This window comes from Orbicella franksi, chromosome 5 (genome assembly GCF_964199315.1).
Source record: "Orbicella franksi chromosome 5, jaOrbFran1.1, whole genome shotgun sequence".
Classification (NCBI taxonomy): Eukaryota; Metazoa; Cnidaria; class Anthozoa; order Scleractinia; family Merulinidae; genus Orbicella; species Orbicella franksi.
In genome coordinates, this window is record NC_138149.1 from 9,450,948 (window position 1) to 9,468,237 (window position 17,290).

A 17,290-nucleotide genomic window follows, 5' to 3' on the forward strand; every position below is an offset into this window, starting at 1 on the left:
CAACGTTTGAACAAAAATCTATTGTCACTTTTATTTCAGAGGAATTACCTTAATCGGGCTCTGAACAACTCGGTCTAGGAGCTACGCTTTTACGCTGGCCTAAATCTATATTTTAGAATGATAACAGTTTCATTACACGTGAAAATTGTGAACGTTTTGTTTTTACTGCGATTTGAGTGCGTTTGAACAACACTCACGCTTTCAGGCATGCAAAAGCAAACACTGTAATTTTGGGCTGAACCCAGTCTACGCCGTGTTGTCTTCAATAGCAACATATGTCCCCCCTACTTCTCACAGGGCTAATATTTACATACCTTACCAAAAATAGTGGTAAAAGGTACATTTATATTCACCATGACCTCATTATGGGTCTCTGGATTTACATACATATTGTTTAGTTGTCGTTGTTATTGCTGTTGCTGTTTTCATTTTTTTTTCAAAATATCTGCAAGGTGCAATTTACCATAGCAATCATCTGTGAAAAAACAGTAAGTTTTTTTTTTGTTGGGTTTATCACTAGTCATAACTAGTTCACTGACAGTCGAATTGAAGAAAGACAAATTAAAGAACTTGTGTTTATTCATTTGAACTCAGCAACCTAGTTTACTCCCCAGAGTGCTGCTTTGGTACACACACTGCTACCCCATATATGAAGTACTCTGCTTGATACTGTGGTTTTTAGCAGCTTTCAGTTCTTTGAATTGTCACACACTTTGTCACGCCTACAGAAATCAATCGTCACATACCAGTGTCACGGCTACAGAGATCAATCGTCACACACCAGTGTCACGCCTACAGAGATTTGCTTGACTCTCAGGGTGAAAGAGGAAAGGTCTAAAGCAACAGTTTAGAAAAAAGTCGGTTAGAAAATGTTCAGTTGAGACATCTACAGTCCTGAAACTACGCTCAATATCTGTATAAAAAAAAATATTTAAACCAATAACTTAAAAGAAACTTTTGGCCAGTGATTGCTTTTTTCCCTGCCACATTTCAATTGAAAGCAACCAGAGGGTTTCCAGTCTACACTCTTCTTATTCATTTAAGGCCCATAGTGTGCATTATTTAAGGCCCATATTTAGTGTGCATTATTTTCTAGTTTGTAAGCTGTAATGTGCCGTCGACAAGTCTCCTCTTCAAGATATTGTCTTCCCATTCTTCTACAGTTTCCTTTCCATTCTCAACAATCCTGTTACAAAAAATAGGTACAGTACATGAATCTGAGTGAATATCACATAACTTTTTTATTCCCCTCCCTCTTTCACATTCTCATGTTTCAATTTTAAAATAGACTCCTGTCTTCTTCACCCCCCCACCCCACCACCATCTCCCAACCTGCACTCTTTCCCACCAACCCAAGGAGATAGATCCAGAAACATTTACAACAACTTTGAACTATCTATATACATGTCTTATGCAAATTTCATAAAAGATGTCCAAATGCACATACGCTTAAGTAGCTGCAGACTATGATATGCCCCCCTGCCACTCCACTAGGCACGTGAAGTCTGCACCAGTTTAGTGACCCACAAGTACCAAAACTCGACCCGGTTTCCATAGCATAGAGTGACTCAGTGTGTTGTAAATTTTATCATAAACTCATTCCCAAAGCACCAAACATGAAAAGTATTCCCATGTGAAAACAAGATAAAGGTGCTACATAGGAAGTTTTAGAAAATTTTGTGTAAACGAGGGATGGGGGTGAATTTTCAGCATGTGGTGCAATCATACACATGATTGGCGTAATCATGCACAAGACCAATTGATGAAGAAATAAAAAGCACTAGATCAACACAAGTCAACTCTTACTTCTTTGTAGTTATTTTCTTTCCATTGACAACTTTAGTTGATGTCGATGTTGATTTAAAATTTCCTGAATGGAGAAAGGGAAATAAAAATTAGAACAAGCAACAGGCCATAGATTTCGACTTCTGTTTGGAAAATTTGGAAAAATTATTTTGTCCTAGTTTCAACTGGTAAAAAATAATAATTACTGGAACACTTCTATAAACAATTTCTTTAAGGGACTAGTAAAAAGTATTGGGAGGGGGGGCAGAGCAGAGAGGAGGTGGCTCATCAGTTTTTGAGCCCTTGGTAAGGGGTGGGTCGTTCAATTTTCAGCCACACGTGGGGGTGGGTCATCCTGGGGGTTTTTTCACAGCAATTGGCAAACATTTGACACAATCGACAACAGAGATAACTCCTTCCAGTTCCAAAGGATGAAACCTTTTCGAGCCATGGTTGAAAAAGAACACTTGGCTGGTGTACAATAGAGATGACACTTGCGTGTATTGTAAAATCTGTACGAAAACTAAGAAGTCTAGTCCCAGGACTCACTACAGCCTTTTTCTGGATGAATCACTGTTCAACCCACTGCGAGGTTGGAGTCCTCAGAGTTTACAGACATCACTTAAAGTTGCAAGAGTAAAGGAAAACAATATTATTTTTTAGATGCTTTAGTATTATTATTACAGCGGTTATCAATCACACGCGACCTTCAGTGCAAACACGTCTTGACAAAACCTAAGTTTTGGAGGACGTCAATCATCTCCGTCTCCTTGCCGACTGTATGCAAAATTTACCGGAAAAAGACAGTCTCAAACCTTGCAGCGGTCCACTCGTAAAAATTATCATTTTACTTTCAGTATGACCGGCTAGCTCACTAAATGCATTGGCATTAAATATTCCTTGAAATTTATAACTGAAGACGGGCGGGTCGGGTTTCTCAACGGCCATTAATTCACATGCATGAATGACCCCGGGTGCAAGTAAATCTACACGCAAACAAATTATTTCTGCACGTATTTGCCTTGGGGCTACGGACTGAACAAGACCTAAACTTCTTATAAACCTTATAATTTTGTAAGGTAATAAAGTTTAGTCCGTAGCCCCAAGAAAAATACGTGCAGAAATAATTTGTTTGCTCAAGTTCAGATTTGCTTGATCTAGGGGTCATTCATGTTTGCGAATGGCCGTTGAAAAACCCGACAAAAGTCTCCATTTATAGATTTCAAGGAATATTTAATGCCGATATATTTAGTGAGCAAGCCGTACATACCGAAAGTAAAATGATGATTTTTACGAGTGGACCGCTGCAAGGTTTCAGACTTTTTTTCAGGTAAATTTTGCATACAGTCGGCAAGGAGACGGAGATGATTGAAATCCACCAAAACTCAGGTTTTGTCAAGACGTTTTTGCGCTGGAGGTCGCGTGTGATTGATAACCGCTGTAAGAAGTATATCTAACACGTAATTACCACAATTTCAAACACAAAATGTGATTTTGTTGGATTATGCAACCAAACATGTCACAATTTATAGGGGGCGGGTCATGTGATTTTTAACCTTCGTTTAGGGGTGGGTCACTCACTTTTGTGCCAAATGGAAGGAGTGGGTCATGTGTTTTCTATCCACCACACTTTCAAATGGCTTCCCGTTTCACTTCGGTTACCAAGGAGCAAATTGAATGGATAAGGACACTGATTATTCAACTTGTGTGGTATATACTAAAACAATTATTCACCTCAGTATTGGTACAACAGGTGGATATTTAACTCACTGCTTTGCAGCTCTGTAAATATCCACCACTATTCACCTCCACTTTGGTGAATAACTGTTAATTATAACCTAACCTGCATGGTGAGGCTTTTGCTTTCATGCAGGAGTCACAAACTGAGCTTAAAAGAGAACGGGGAGGAAAGGTAAATTCTGCATTGGGTCAAGTGGTCTGTTGTGCCAGAGCTTATCCCAGTTACTGTAGCACTGAGTGACAAGAAACATTTCTACTCTCTCCTGAATAAGATAATGATCCATCTCAGGGCTACCCCCAGTATTAAATTTGCCAGTGTCCCAATTATACAGCTGGGTGGAGACCCATAGGCACCATGAGAGTAAAGTGTCTTACTCAAGAACACCACGCCATGAACCTGGACTGCTCAATCTGGAGTCCGATTCATTAACCACGAGGTCACCACATGACCCTACAGAATAGGGAGAACTCCATGGGCGGTGATTTCCCCAGACTCCTCCCAGCTGGGATATGCTTGGGTAGGCGAGTGAGCCTGGCTATGAAGGCTAGTAATAAAAAAAACTACTGAAACAGATCCAACTGGTTTGCCATCTACCGTAAAATTTAAACCAAAGTCCAAAAATTAATTATCATCAAGTATCCACAACACTTACTTCCCTCTCCGCCTCCACTTCCACCAAAACTTTGGAATGATGAAAAGCTAAAAACAAGAAAAAGCACATTTATTTCCACCACCACATTTGTCTATTGCTCTAAACATGTGCCCAACTTCACTGTAGACTAACATGTCACAACACGTAAGTCACAATGTGTACAATCTTTAAGCTGGGAGATTACATGGTTCATACAGACATCAATACTTCAGTTTCAAGGACAATTCAACAGTCTACCACATTTTCAAGAATTTGTCAACTGAAGGCATTTATGAACCATAAGAAACAACTGTCTAAATGTACACACGGATGAAAACTTTGACACAATCACTATGGCACTATAATACATGCAACACTAACTGCTTAAATGGTGCCAAAAGTGGCGACCATGTAAATAACATATTACAAAAACCTTGCCTTGCATTATTGAGAGAAATCACATTTCTGAGAGGCATTATTGAGTAAGGTTTTCTAATATATTTTTGTTCAAATTCTAACCCTGCCATCTTCAGAATTAGTCTATTGAATAACATCCGCATTGGTTAACTCTAGACCTGAAAACTGTATTTTCTGACTATAACCAGACTAAGGCTATTCTGTGGTAAGGGCAAACTCAGGCCAGTAGATGTGTCAGATGGGCCCGAAAATCATTATTTTGCCCATTTGTGCCCAGTGGCAGATCTAGAGCAGAGGGAGTGAGCTAGCTCCAAATGACAGAGAGCAGGGGGAGTGGGCTAGCTCCAAAGGACAGAGAGCAGGAGGAGTGAGCTAGCGCCAAAGGACAGAGAGCAGCGGGAGTGGGCTAGCTCCAAAGGACAGAGAGCAGGGGGAGTGAGCTAGCTCCAAAGGACAGAGAACAGGAGGAGTGGGCTATCCAAAGGACAGAGAGCAGGGAGGGAGTGGGCTATCCAAAGGACAGAGAGCAGGGAGAGTGGGCTATCCAAAGGACAGAGAGCAGGGGAAGTCGGCTATCCAAAGGACAGAGAGCATGAGGAGTGGGCTATCGAAAGGACAGAGAGCAGGGAGAGTGAGCTATCCAAAGGACAGAGAGCAGGGGGAGTGGGCTAGCTCCAAAGGACAGAGAGGAGAGGGAGTGGGCTATCCAAACAACAGAGAGCAGGGGAAGTCGGCTATCCGAAGGACAGAGAGCATGAGGAGTGGGCTATCGAAAGGACAGAGAGCAGGGAGAGTGAGCTATCCAAAGGACAGAAAGCAGGGGGAGTGGGCTAGCTCCAAAGGACAGAGAGGAGAGGGAGTGGGCTATCCAAAGGACAGAGAGCAGGGAGAGTGGGCTATCCAAACAACAGAGAGCAGGGAGAGTGGGCTATCCAAAGGACAGAGAGCAGGGAGAGTGGGCTATCCAAACAACAGAGAGCAGGGAGAGTGGGCTATCCAAAGGACAGAGAGCAGGGAGAGTGGGCTATCCAAACAACAGAGAGCAGGGAGAGTGGGCTATCCAAAGGACAGAGAACAGGAGGAGTGGGCTATCCAAAGGACAGAGAGCAGGGAGAGTGAGCTATCCAAAGGACAGAGAGCAGGGAGAGTGGGCTATCCAAACAACAGAGAGCAGGGAGAGTGGGCTATCCAAAGGACAGAGAGCAGGGAGAGTGGGCTATCCAAACAACAGAGAGCAGGGAGAGTGGACTATCCAAAGGACAGAGAACAGGAGGAGTGGGCTATCCAAAGGACATAGAGCAGGACGAGTGGGCTATCCAAAGGACAGAGAGCAGGGAGAGTGGGCTATCCAAACAACAGAGAGCAGGGAGAGTGGACTATCCAAAGGACAGAGAGCAGGGAGAGTGGGCTATCCAAACAACAGAGAGCAGGGAGAGTGGGCTATCCAAAGGACATAGAGCAAGACGAGTCGGCTATCCAAAGGACAGAGAGCAGGAAGAGTGGGCTATCCAAAGGACAGAGAGCAGGGAGAGTGGGCTATCCAAACAACAGAGAGCAGGGAGAGTGGGCTATCCAAAGGACATAGAGCAGGACGAGTCGGCTATCCAAAGGACAGAGAGCAGGGAGAGTGGGCTATCCAAAGGACAGAGAGCAGGGAGAGTGGGCTATCCAAACAACAGAGAGCAGGGAGAGTGGGCTATCCAAAGGACATAGAGCAGGACGAGTCGGCTATCCAAAGGACAGAGAGCAGGAAGAGTCGGCTATCCAAAGGACATAGAGCAGGACGAGTCGGCTATCCAAAGGACAGAGAGCAGGGGGAGTGGGCTGGCTCTAAAGGACAGAGAGCAGGGGGAGTGGGCTAGCTCTAAAGGACAGAGAGCAGGGGAAGTCGGCTATCCGAAGGACAGAGAGCATGAGGAGTGGGCTATCAAAAGGACAGAGAGCAGGAAGAGTGAGCTATCCAAAGGACAGAGAGCAGGGGGAGTGGGCTAGCACCAAAGGACAGAGAGGAGAGGGAGTGGGCTATCCAAAGGACATAGAGCAGGGGGAGTGGGCTAGCACCAAAGGACAGAGAGGAGAGGGAGTGGGCTATCCAAAGGACATAGAGCAGGGGGAGTGGGCTAGCACCAAAGGACAGAGAGGAGAGGGAGTCGGCTATCCAAAGGACAGAGAGCAGGGGGAGTGGGCTAGCACCAAACGACAGAGAGGAGAGGGAGTCGGCTATCCAAAGGACATAGAGCAGGGGGAGTGGGCTAGCACCAAAGGACAGAGAGGAGAGGGAGTGGGCTATCCAAAGGACATAGAGCAGGGGGAGTGGGCTAGCACCAAAGGACAGAGAGGAGAGGGAGTCGGCTATCCAAAGGACATAGAGCAGGGGGAGTGGGCTAGCACCAAAGGACAGAGAGGAGAGGGAGTGGGCTATCCAAAGGACAGAGAGCAGGGGGAGTGGGCTAGCACCAAAGGACAGAGAGGAGAGGGAGTCGGCTATCCAAAGGACAGAGAGCAGGGGGAGTGGGCTGGCTCTAAAGGACAGAGAGCAGGGGGAGTGGGCTAGCTCTAAAGGACAGAGAGCAGGGGGAGTGGGCTGGCTCTAAAGGACAGAGAGCAGGGGGAGTGGGCTGGCTCTAAAGGACAGAGAGCAGGGGGAGTGGGCTGGCTCTAAAGGACAGAGAGCAGGGGGAGTGGGCTGGCTCTAAAGGACAGAGAGCAGGGGGAGTGGGCTGGCTCTAAAGGACAGAGAGCAGGGGGAGTGGGCTGGCTCTAAAGGACAGAGAGCAGGGGGAGTGGGCTGGCTCTAAAGGACAGAGAGCAGGGGGAGTGGGCTGGCTCTAAAGGACAGAGAGCAGGGGGAGTGGGCTGGCTCTAAAGGACAGAGAGCAGGGGGAGTGGGCTGGCTCTAAAGGACAGAGAGCAGGGGGAGTGGGCTAGCTCTAAAGGACAGAGAGCAGGGGGAGTGGGCTGGCTCTAAAGGACAGAGAGCAGGGGGAGTGGGCTAGCTCTAAAGGACAGAGAGCAGGGGGAGTGGGCTAGCTCTAAAGGACAGAGAGCAGGGGGAAGTGGGCTGGCTCTAAAGGACAGAGAGCAGGGGGAGTGGGCTGGCTCTAAAGGACAGAGAGCAGGGGGAGTGGGCTGGCTCTAAAGGACAGAGAGCAGGGGAAGTGGGCTGGCTCTAAAGGACAGAGAGCAGGGGGAGTGGGCTAGCTCTAAAGGACAGAAAGCAGGGAGAGTGGGCTACCTCCAAAGGACAGAGAGCAGCATCAACCTGTGGTAAGAACATCAGTGACACACTTGGCTATCATGTCACATAAAACTGTCTTCTTCTTACCACATTTTGCCGTCATCTGTGACCTATTACTCAGAACAGATGCAAGGCAACATGGAATCTATTTGTTAATTATTTTTAGTACATCTACACGTTTAATCTGTATTATTTTTAACTGACTCATTAGAAAGCAGACACCCAACTTTCATTTATCCACAGCCATAAATTTTTACCTGTTTGAACCAAAAGGATCACCACCAAATCCATCACCAAATCCAAAACTAGATGTGAAGCCAAAACTTGGCATGCTGGCAAACGGGTCGGTTGGCCTCATCCTGTTCACATTTCCACCTCTTCTGTTACCTGGGTGTTCAAATTTCTATGTTAAAATCTAACCCATTTAAGCACATTTAAAGATAGGTGACATTAAGATAGCAAGGGAGAAGGACAGAAGTCTCCTCAGCAGTGAGCAGGTCTCCATGGGAATATATATTAAAGGTATTCCCATCCAGAACATGACAAAAAAAAAAAAGAAATAACAGAACATACCAAAAAACTCGTCAAACATGGAATCGTGTTGGAAAAACTCTCTGTTGAATAGAACAAATGATGACACAGAGTTAATTTCAACAAGTTCTCGCAAAGCAAATTAAGATGGGTCCACGCTTCCAGTGCTGACTTCCCAGGTTTACAAAATAAATTGCAAAATTTGGCATATTCTATGCCAGTTCTTAAAGAAAGTAATTTTGACTCCAGCCCAAAACCCTGAAATTTGCAGGAGAATATATTTTTGGCTGCCATCCAAAATTTTTAATGCCCTTTACGGGCCATTTGAATCTAAGGTACTAGCAGTTTTGGAACAAAATTCACTGTTAAATATCTGTTTAAGTCCTGAAGCTGTCAAATTAATTATTACAACAATCAGAAAATCTTTCTAGAGGATGAAAAACCTCAATGCACAATGTATAATTTAGCTTTCTGTAGATGAGTGCAAGATTTGTGGAAGTGGAATCAACCTGACTACAGTGTGTAAGAAAAATCTGTAAACCCTGGTTGCCACTATTTCCTGTACAGTGACAGGGTAACTAAGACTTTTATTAATCCCAGAAGAATACTACTTGTACATGTACAAGTTGTCATTTGGTGGTTCAATTTTTAACCTCTGCACAAATTTCGTGTTTCTTTTTCGCTTTTTGGGGGGTTGTTAAACAGAATAACATGCACACCACCCACCCCTTTCAGTCTCCAACCCTACTCTACCTTACCCTAGCCCCACTAGGATCCCCCATCACTGCACCCCCCCCCCCACCAAAAAAAGAAAAAATCATTATACTTCTTCCATACAACACCTAGATGTGAACACTAGATGAGGGGGGGCATTGGGATTTTCAGTTTTGCAGTTTTGGCTATTTTTTAGATCGGGTTTTCAGTTTTTGTGCCAAAAGACTTCAGTTTTTCAGTTTTGGTGTTTGTTGCGGTTGGCAGATTTTTCATTTTTAGCACCTGGTTTTCGATTTTCTTAAAAAATGCTGGCAGTTTTTCAGTTTTGATATACGATGTGGTTTTTGGTTTTTCCCATTTTGTCCTATTTGGGTTCCGGTTTCCCTTCGATTTGAGCAGCAGTTGATCTTGAATAGCCGTGAAATGCCAAAGTTATTGAGAGGAACGCGTGACAAACTAAATGTCACGGTAGGGGATCACACATCTTAAATGATGCCTGAGACTTTGACCTCCCAGAACAGGGCGATCATTTGGTCAGTTTCCAAGGTGCTTCCCACGCCAGCAACGGAAGAATCAATTGTGGATTGTGTTGCATTTTTTTACGAGGAGGGGAAAGGTGGCGAGAATTTTCGAAAGAAAAACACGTTTAGATGTAAAGTGAAAAGGGAAGAGAGAAGCCTGTAGAAGCTAAAAGATACTAAAAGATACGAAGGCTTCAGACAAGTCCATGACATTCACAAATACTTTGATAAAATTAGTGTTAGTGTAGTTTGCTCTGTATGCCCCACTTGTCACCATTTTATCGGTTTTTGATGGTTTTGTATGTGGTTTTCAGTTTTTGGCGAATTTTTTAGCGGTTTTGCGGTTTTAGATGTTTTTTTCTTCAGTTTTGCAGTTTCTAATTTACCCCAATGCCCCCCTCCTAGATTTCAAAGTAGATGTGGTCCACCTTTATCTCTGCTAGGCCATATAAGCAATAGCAGATTTGCACATCAGTGTCATTTGACTAAAACTACCAGAAAATTTTCCTTTCATTTTTCTTTATTATTTAAACTGTGAAGCCCCAGTGGGGGAACAACTGCCCTAATTAACATACGAAACAGAAAAAGTGAGGGTTTCTGGTAGTTGTAGTCAAATGACACCATCATGCAAATTATCTACTGTAGCAAATTTCCTCAACTTGGTTGGTCTAATAAGTTAGTGGTCCCAGGCTTCCCCTACCCCTTTGATGAAAACTAATCAAAACAAATGTGAAAAAAATTCCTTGGTTTGATAAAAATTCAAAGTAGATGTAAAATTGAACCACAACTTCATATAACATAGCTCATGTGAGAGGAGAGAGGCACTGTGAAGGTAAGAACTTGCACAGTACAAAGAGCAAGGACCCGGCATAATGAAAGCTGTTGCCTGAGTCCCTGGACGTTAAGTCCAATGGGATCAATAACAATTTACATTTTAAGGCACACCCAAAAAACAGCAACTTACCTAAAGATCTCATTAGGATCACGGAAATGGAAATTATGGAATCCTGCAAAGCCTCCAGTACTTGGACCTCCACCACCACTCCCTGAGAGAGATGACAACAACAAACATCCTCATCAGGGCATTAGGTGGTGTCAGAGATAGTTGTCATTAACTAGTTAGTTAACATGTCAGGAGCTAGATACACGTTTGTGAGGGAATCTTTCCTAAACGTTTGACTCAATATCAAGGTAATTTAAGTATCAGTAAACAGCTCCTTGGAATCATGTGCCTTCCAAGCCAGCGTGCCAGTGAATTGACTACCATTCCTAGTCAAAAACCTTGTGACATCTTTAAGGACCCACCTGTCACGGTCACGGGTTCGAATCCTGTTGAAGCCTTGAATTTTTTCAGGCTTCTTCTTTCCAATTGCTTAAATTGGAAAATTTACTGCGATGATCATTCTTCACTTTAATCGTAATGTTTGTTTTAGACTGTCTTTCCAGTTTAAAAATGTATACCGATATTACAATATTAAATTCTCATGCTTACTGTCAGGAAACTGTGAACACCAGAAATATTTATGGAATGTTATTGTGTAGCGAGGAAAAAGCCATTAGTCAGTGTGGGAAAACTAAACCACAAACAGCAATGGAAATTAGTTGTGGTTTTGAGGTTTGCTGCCATGACCTGAACTTTATTGTGATTAGTCAGTACACAATAAACCTGTCAGAATCAAATCAAAGTGTTCACAGTTTTCTGAGTTTCACAGTAAGCTTTACGCATTATTAAAATAAAATCACTTACATGTTATTGAGATTTTGATTGATTTTTTAAAATTTACTTTCACATGGGCCCTAAAGTTGCCAGTTTCATTCTTACCTGCTTTTTCAAATAAATGTACGACATGTATATGCGTATGTATACAACTTGCAGTGTAAACCAGAATTTTTCGCTGTTACATGTAAGTTTGACCTGTCTCTAATGTATTCATAGCTCAGTTGGTAAAGCAATGTTCCTGCTTTTACCAAAGTTTTGTGTTTGATTCTTGTTGAACCTTTTGTAAAGTTTTTTTTACATATATATATAAACGTTTGATAAAGCAAGGACGGACAACTTCTGACAGCTTATTGTTTAAGGGCCCCTCCAGGGATTTTGTTGTTTGTCAACCCTTTAATGCTCCAAAGGCCTCGATTTGGGATTTTGTTATTAACCTTGTCCAGCGTAAACGTAGGTTTCTTCTTTTATATTTACCGCATTGCAATAGTCCGTTTTATCTATTTTAACTCTTTTAGTTTTTAGGTTGAATTTAACCTAGTTCTGCAATTATCACGCTCTATAATGTAATTTATGCACAGTATTGTATTCTTTTCGTTTGGTCTATTAATTATCACCCTGTACAACGCAATTTATAGTACAGCATTGTATTTCTCGTTTTGCATTTTCTTCCTGTATTGTATTAATCACGATGTATTAATAGCACAATATTGTATTTTTCATTTCGTTACGTAATCTCCCACACTGTAACCGTATTTAAACTTAGTTTTCGTCCTTTTTCTCTTGTAACTGATGAAGGTCTAAGACCGAAACGTTTTTCTATTAAATTTTTAGCTTTTTAACTTTTTTTACCATCAGAAGTTGTCCATCCTTGCTTTATCAAACGTTTTTAAATTCATTTTTGCGGTGAGGCTTGGACTGTGAATCTTCATTGATCCTCCTGACGCAGTGGCATTCTTTGTTGGCTTGAGGCATTTTATAACCGTTTTACATATATATATATATATATATATATATATATATATATATATATATATATATATATATATATATGTCTGAATTTATGAAAACCGTGTTAAAGACTTTGCACCAAAATAGCGGGCATGTTTTTGAAAAAACGGTTAGAAAATGTACATAAATATGGCCATGTCGCACCGAGAGTGCTATCTACCTCGTGTACTCTTAATAGAGTCCATACCATGCCTATACAAGCCTTTAAAGTCGCTGCAAAATGAGTCGAACGAGCCAAACAAAACTAAATTGGAGCTTAAATTGATCATTTGGTTCGCCGCGGCACTAATTTAGACAGGCTTAACCTCTGCGATTTCACCTAAATGACCTCACTATGTCTTTACTGTGGGTTAAATTAGCCAGTCACGCTAACAAGAGCATGGTAAGCAGTGGAATCGGTTATTTACCTCTATATTTCAGCCAAAAAGTAGCCGTTACGTGACATTTCATTTCAATATCTGACCGGATTCGCAAAAACATAGCCATAGAATTTGACTTGTCACTGATAATCTAACTTGCTACAATTCTGTCCTAGAGCTAGCTTTCCACGAGGCTTATCGTAGCTCAAATAACAGCAAATAACTCTCCTGTATGCCTTTTGAAGCCAGGAAGACTAAATTCACCGTCTTTTCGTTGAATCATGAATTGTACAATTTAATTAAGAGTGCTTTTAACATGAAATTGGAGTCTAAATCAACACGAACGTACAGATATCAAAACCGCGGCGGAGAGCTAATCTATCGCTTTCTAAAGGCCTGCATCGTCCTAAATGGACTGAACAAGAGCTTCCTACATCGAGAATCGATTGAACTTCAGACAAACTAGGCCATAGTTAGCAGTAAGCGAACACTCAACATGTTGTCGTTACGTCAATTATCGCCCGGAAGCCACGCAAATAAATTTCTTCCGCGCTAGCGAATCACAGACAGTTCTGATACTTAGCTAAGCCGAGAACGCCTAAAATTGATAAAACAAGGAAATTCTACTCACGATCAGCGCTTGAACTCATGTTCTTCTCTCTCCTCGTGGCCATGTTTTGCTCGCAAATAGCAATGTCCCGGATGTACTTCAATTTTGTCGAGCGCGGAATGGCACATCCAGATTTCAACAGATTGTTTTTCTAAGTCTTTAGCTACATCAAAGTTCAAAGCAAATGACGCCAACAGCAGCTAGAAATGTCCAGTCCATTGCACGTCTAAGCCCTAAATTGATGTGGCGAAAGATTTTTGCTGTCTAAAGCAAGCACAACATTATCGCCACAGGGCAAACGGCCTTCTGTTACGGGACTAAATGTGACCCGTACAGTTTACACATGTCCTCAGGCCCGCCTCAGGTACGATAATGGACGACGCTTACTAGCAAATCGTTAGACTTGGGCCTTCATTGGACTTAATGATGTCCTCGGGCAGACTTCCTTTAGACAGCAAATACAGAACGCTAATCGGTCGCTCCTTGTCAGAGTCACCGCGCGAACTGAATTCAGACGAGTGTAGCCTGGGCTAAACTTAACGCAAATTGAAAAAGGAGGGGGGGGGGGGAGGGTCGATGAATAATGAAAAAAATACCTAAATAAATGAAACATGCGGCAAGGAGTTCCTACATTTCATGCTAGGTAAGATTTACAAGCTGCTGTCATAGCGAAAGCAGAAAACAAAAACAAAGAAATGAAAAAAAAAAAAAAAATCAAAAAACACCTGATTCAGTCTTTAACACCATTTTCATAAATCCAGACATATATATATATAGATATAGATAGATAGATATATATATATATATATATATATATATATATATATATATATATATATATATATATATATATATATATATATATATATATATATATACAAAGTTCTATGATCCACTTTGCAACTGCAAAAGCCCTCCTCCCCATTAGCAAGACATTTTGAGTTAATTGAAGTAATAGAATACATTGTACAGGAAGACTTTTATCCTTGACTCACAGAGTACTCCATAGTTGCAGAGCTACATACATGCAATTGATTGGATACGAAAGGAGAAATTAGCACACAACACCACTGGACTGTTTTGAAAGGGCCCTCTGGTTATCTCCTCAGTTGCATGATATATTTGTTATAAAATACTTACCTCCTGTTAATCCTTCTTTACCATATCTGTCATAGATTTTTCTTTTCTCCTCTGTTATAAGAACAAGAAAAGACCTGCTTAGGGCAGGGTCTTGAAAAACACTTCCAACTGTTACACTACAAGGGTTAACTGTTTCTTTGGATATCAACCTAAACAGACAATGTGTTGTTCCAGAAAATCTTCATACCCCTCCCATGGAAGGTTTTCTAGTTTGGTCCCTCCCCCCGCCTTGAAATTCCAGTTTAGCTTCATACTTTACTTTAAAAATTTTAGCTTTCAAACCCCCCCCCCCCTCCCCCCTTCTCCTTTTGGAATATCGGTCAACCTTCCTTGGAGTGGATTTGGATATTCTCTGGAACTGCACAATCACCAGTCATACCTGGAAAAATAGTTAAACCTATTATAGTAACTGTAACAGTGCACATGCAATCTTCTTTGGAACTTCAAAAATAATTTATCTAGTAATTATTCAGTTAAGGAACAAGGAGGAGAACAGTGAAATGGGAGCTTAATTAACAAGAAAGAACTAAGAACCTGAGCAGCAGAAACGGCAGCAGAGGACAAGGGTGACAGCCTACAGCTCAATTCTCCACTAGGAGAACAGTAATGATGATGATTTAGTAAAAGTGAATAGTAAGCAAGCAAAGAAAAAGCAAGGCTGCTTACACAAGCATATTAACCATTGGGTTACTGATGCATATTCCTTCTGTAGAAACTACACCGTGCCAGTCGCTAGCTACATATTTTCATTTTTGCCTCCTTGATCCAGAATGAAAAAGCAGCATAACACTGGCAGAGGAAGGAAAACTGATCGTACATCATGAAAAATGCCTACAGAAAGGTGACTAAGGAACCAAGAAAAAGTTCAAGTTACAAATGAACCATTGAGATAATCCAGGTCAGTGGTCTAAAAGCCCTTATCCACATACTCTACACGCTGTAGGAAATTGAACACAACAAGGTATAGGCACAAACTCCAAAACAAATGTACTATTGAATGAACACACCACATAATATGAAACGTAGAATAAATGGTATATTATAATGGCTTCAGCAACAAAGAGGCTAAACCCAAAACAAGAACAGCAGCAAGGCTGGCCTAAAATCCTCAACATGGCAAGAAATATTGTAAAAACCTGGAAAATTATGAAATCAAGGTTCAAACATCTGTGTTAGCACGTTCTGGGCCATGATTGGCTAAAATTATCACATCAAGTGAAATCATGGGGTGGACAAAACACATACTAAGGCAAGAGGGGTGAGTTCAGAGTTCAGAATTCAAAAAGTTCCAACACAAGCCAAATAGGAGGGATTACTGACATGACTCTTCAACTTACTGTCTGACAGGACATCATAAGCTTCTGATATCAGTTTAAAGTTTTCTTCAGCTTCCTCTTTGTTGTCTGGATTTTTATCTGGATGCCATTTTAGGGCTAATTTTCGATATCTGTAAACAAAGCAAGCAAACATAATTACTCAGAAGAATCATGTGAAGATTAGTCATTTTATCATTTTCCTGCTCTGTTCAAAGTCCAAATGAACTGAATTGTTTCCTAATTAGATTAGCTAAACAAAATTAAAGAAGTAATGAAATCTATGGGAAAGAAATTGCCAATTATGGACAGACTTCGTACAACAAATGCCGCAAAACCTGAGATAATCAGTATATTGGGAATATTTGAGTCCAGGACAGTCCAGTTGTACATGTAAGCCCTGGCTGAGGTCAATGTGTTGTACAATTGTTGTACACGTTAATTTGACAAATTCTTACACCTTTTGTGGGTACTTCTTGAATGTGCTGATAGCTGAAACTTCTTCAAAAACCTATTTTAGTAGCAAATTTCAGTGCAGTATATTACAAAAATAGAAGCAAAGTATGTATTTAGTTAACAAAGCCAATTCTTATTAGTATGGTCTTGTAGAATGTAGAACGTCCTAGACTGTTCTTCAAAGTCTCCGTTTTTGGGGAGGAAAACTTTATTGATAGACAATTTATTAGTACAAATTTAATATCAACCGATGTGTATTTGAACTTACTATCAATCTCTGACATAAGAAAAGAACGAAAGGCACTAATACAGATATTTCTGTCCCAGTGCATGTAAAAATAGGAATACTACTGCATGGACAATAAGAACTGTGTTTAATAAACAAACCACTCCAATGACTGCAATAAATGCAACATTTCCAGCGAAGTTCCCTGCAAAGTGTGCACAGACTCAAAACAACAGCCCACGTACATGTTTCTGCTTTTTCCAAATCAGACTGGATTATTTTAGCTTTACGTAACTCTGCGAAGACCCGAAAAGATAACGAAAAATCTGTTCTTTTGATTCATTAGCAGGAACGAATGAAATAACACTGCTTCCTTTTAGCTTTGATGACGCGCACAACGAAATCCGATGAATACCTGCATCGGCCAAACAAGAAAATACTTACGCTTTTTTGATGTCTTGCTCGCTTGCACTCTTTGGGACTTCCAAAATCGCATAGTAATCGGACATTTTTTCGTGTAACAGCAAGGAAGAAACTCACAGATACATTCCCAAGTAGAACTTACAGAAGGTAAATGCCGGAAACATTTTCGTAGCCTCGTTGTGGCGTCCGAACTAATTACGAAGATTTTTCGCCTCTATGTCGTCACCTAATCAATGCAAGCTTCGAATGCCCTGCTTCGAATGCTATTTCTTCACGCTGCTTCCAAATTATGATTTGATTCATTGAATAAAGCGAAACGGGTTTTTTTGTTGTTGTTGTTGTTCTATTTCGCTTGATCCTCCAACCAAAGAAATTTCGAATCACTTATGTTGAAATCCTTCCTCTCTCGTCCCCAGAGCAGGAGATCTGGAGCTTAGTTCGGACTTTGAAATAAGGA

The 17,290-nt window shown here is 41.4% G+C and overlaps 1 protein-coding gene across 2 annotated transcripts; it reads right to left on the bottom strand.

Annotated features, from left to right (window-relative positions):
• Positions 1-517: 517 nt before the first annotated feature.
• On the bottom strand, positions 518-17,006 carry LOC145487257 (dnaJ homolog subfamily B member 6-like). Of its 2 annotated transcripts, XR_014049382.1 has the most exons (10): positions 16,855-17,006; positions 15,753-15,862; positions 14,416-14,466; positions 10,543-10,624; positions 8,386-8,426; positions 8,070-8,199; positions 4,179-4,225; positions 1,807-1,870; positions 747-1,186; positions 518-711 (listed from the first exon to the last, which is right to left on the bottom strand). XR_014049382.1 is itself a non-coding variant. In XM_081465996.1 (9 exons), exons 1-9 carry the CDS (start codon positions 16,917-16,919, stop codon positions 1,093-1,095), a joined length of 684 nt encoding a protein of 227 aa, XP_081322122.1. In that variant the 5' UTR covers positions 16,920-17,006; the 3' UTR covers positions 518-1,092. The 2 variants fall into 2 exon arrangements, 1 of the variants encoding a protein (XP_081322122.1); XM_081465996.1 differs by having other exon boundaries at positions 518-1,186.
• Positions 17,007-17,290: the final 284 nt, after the last annotated feature.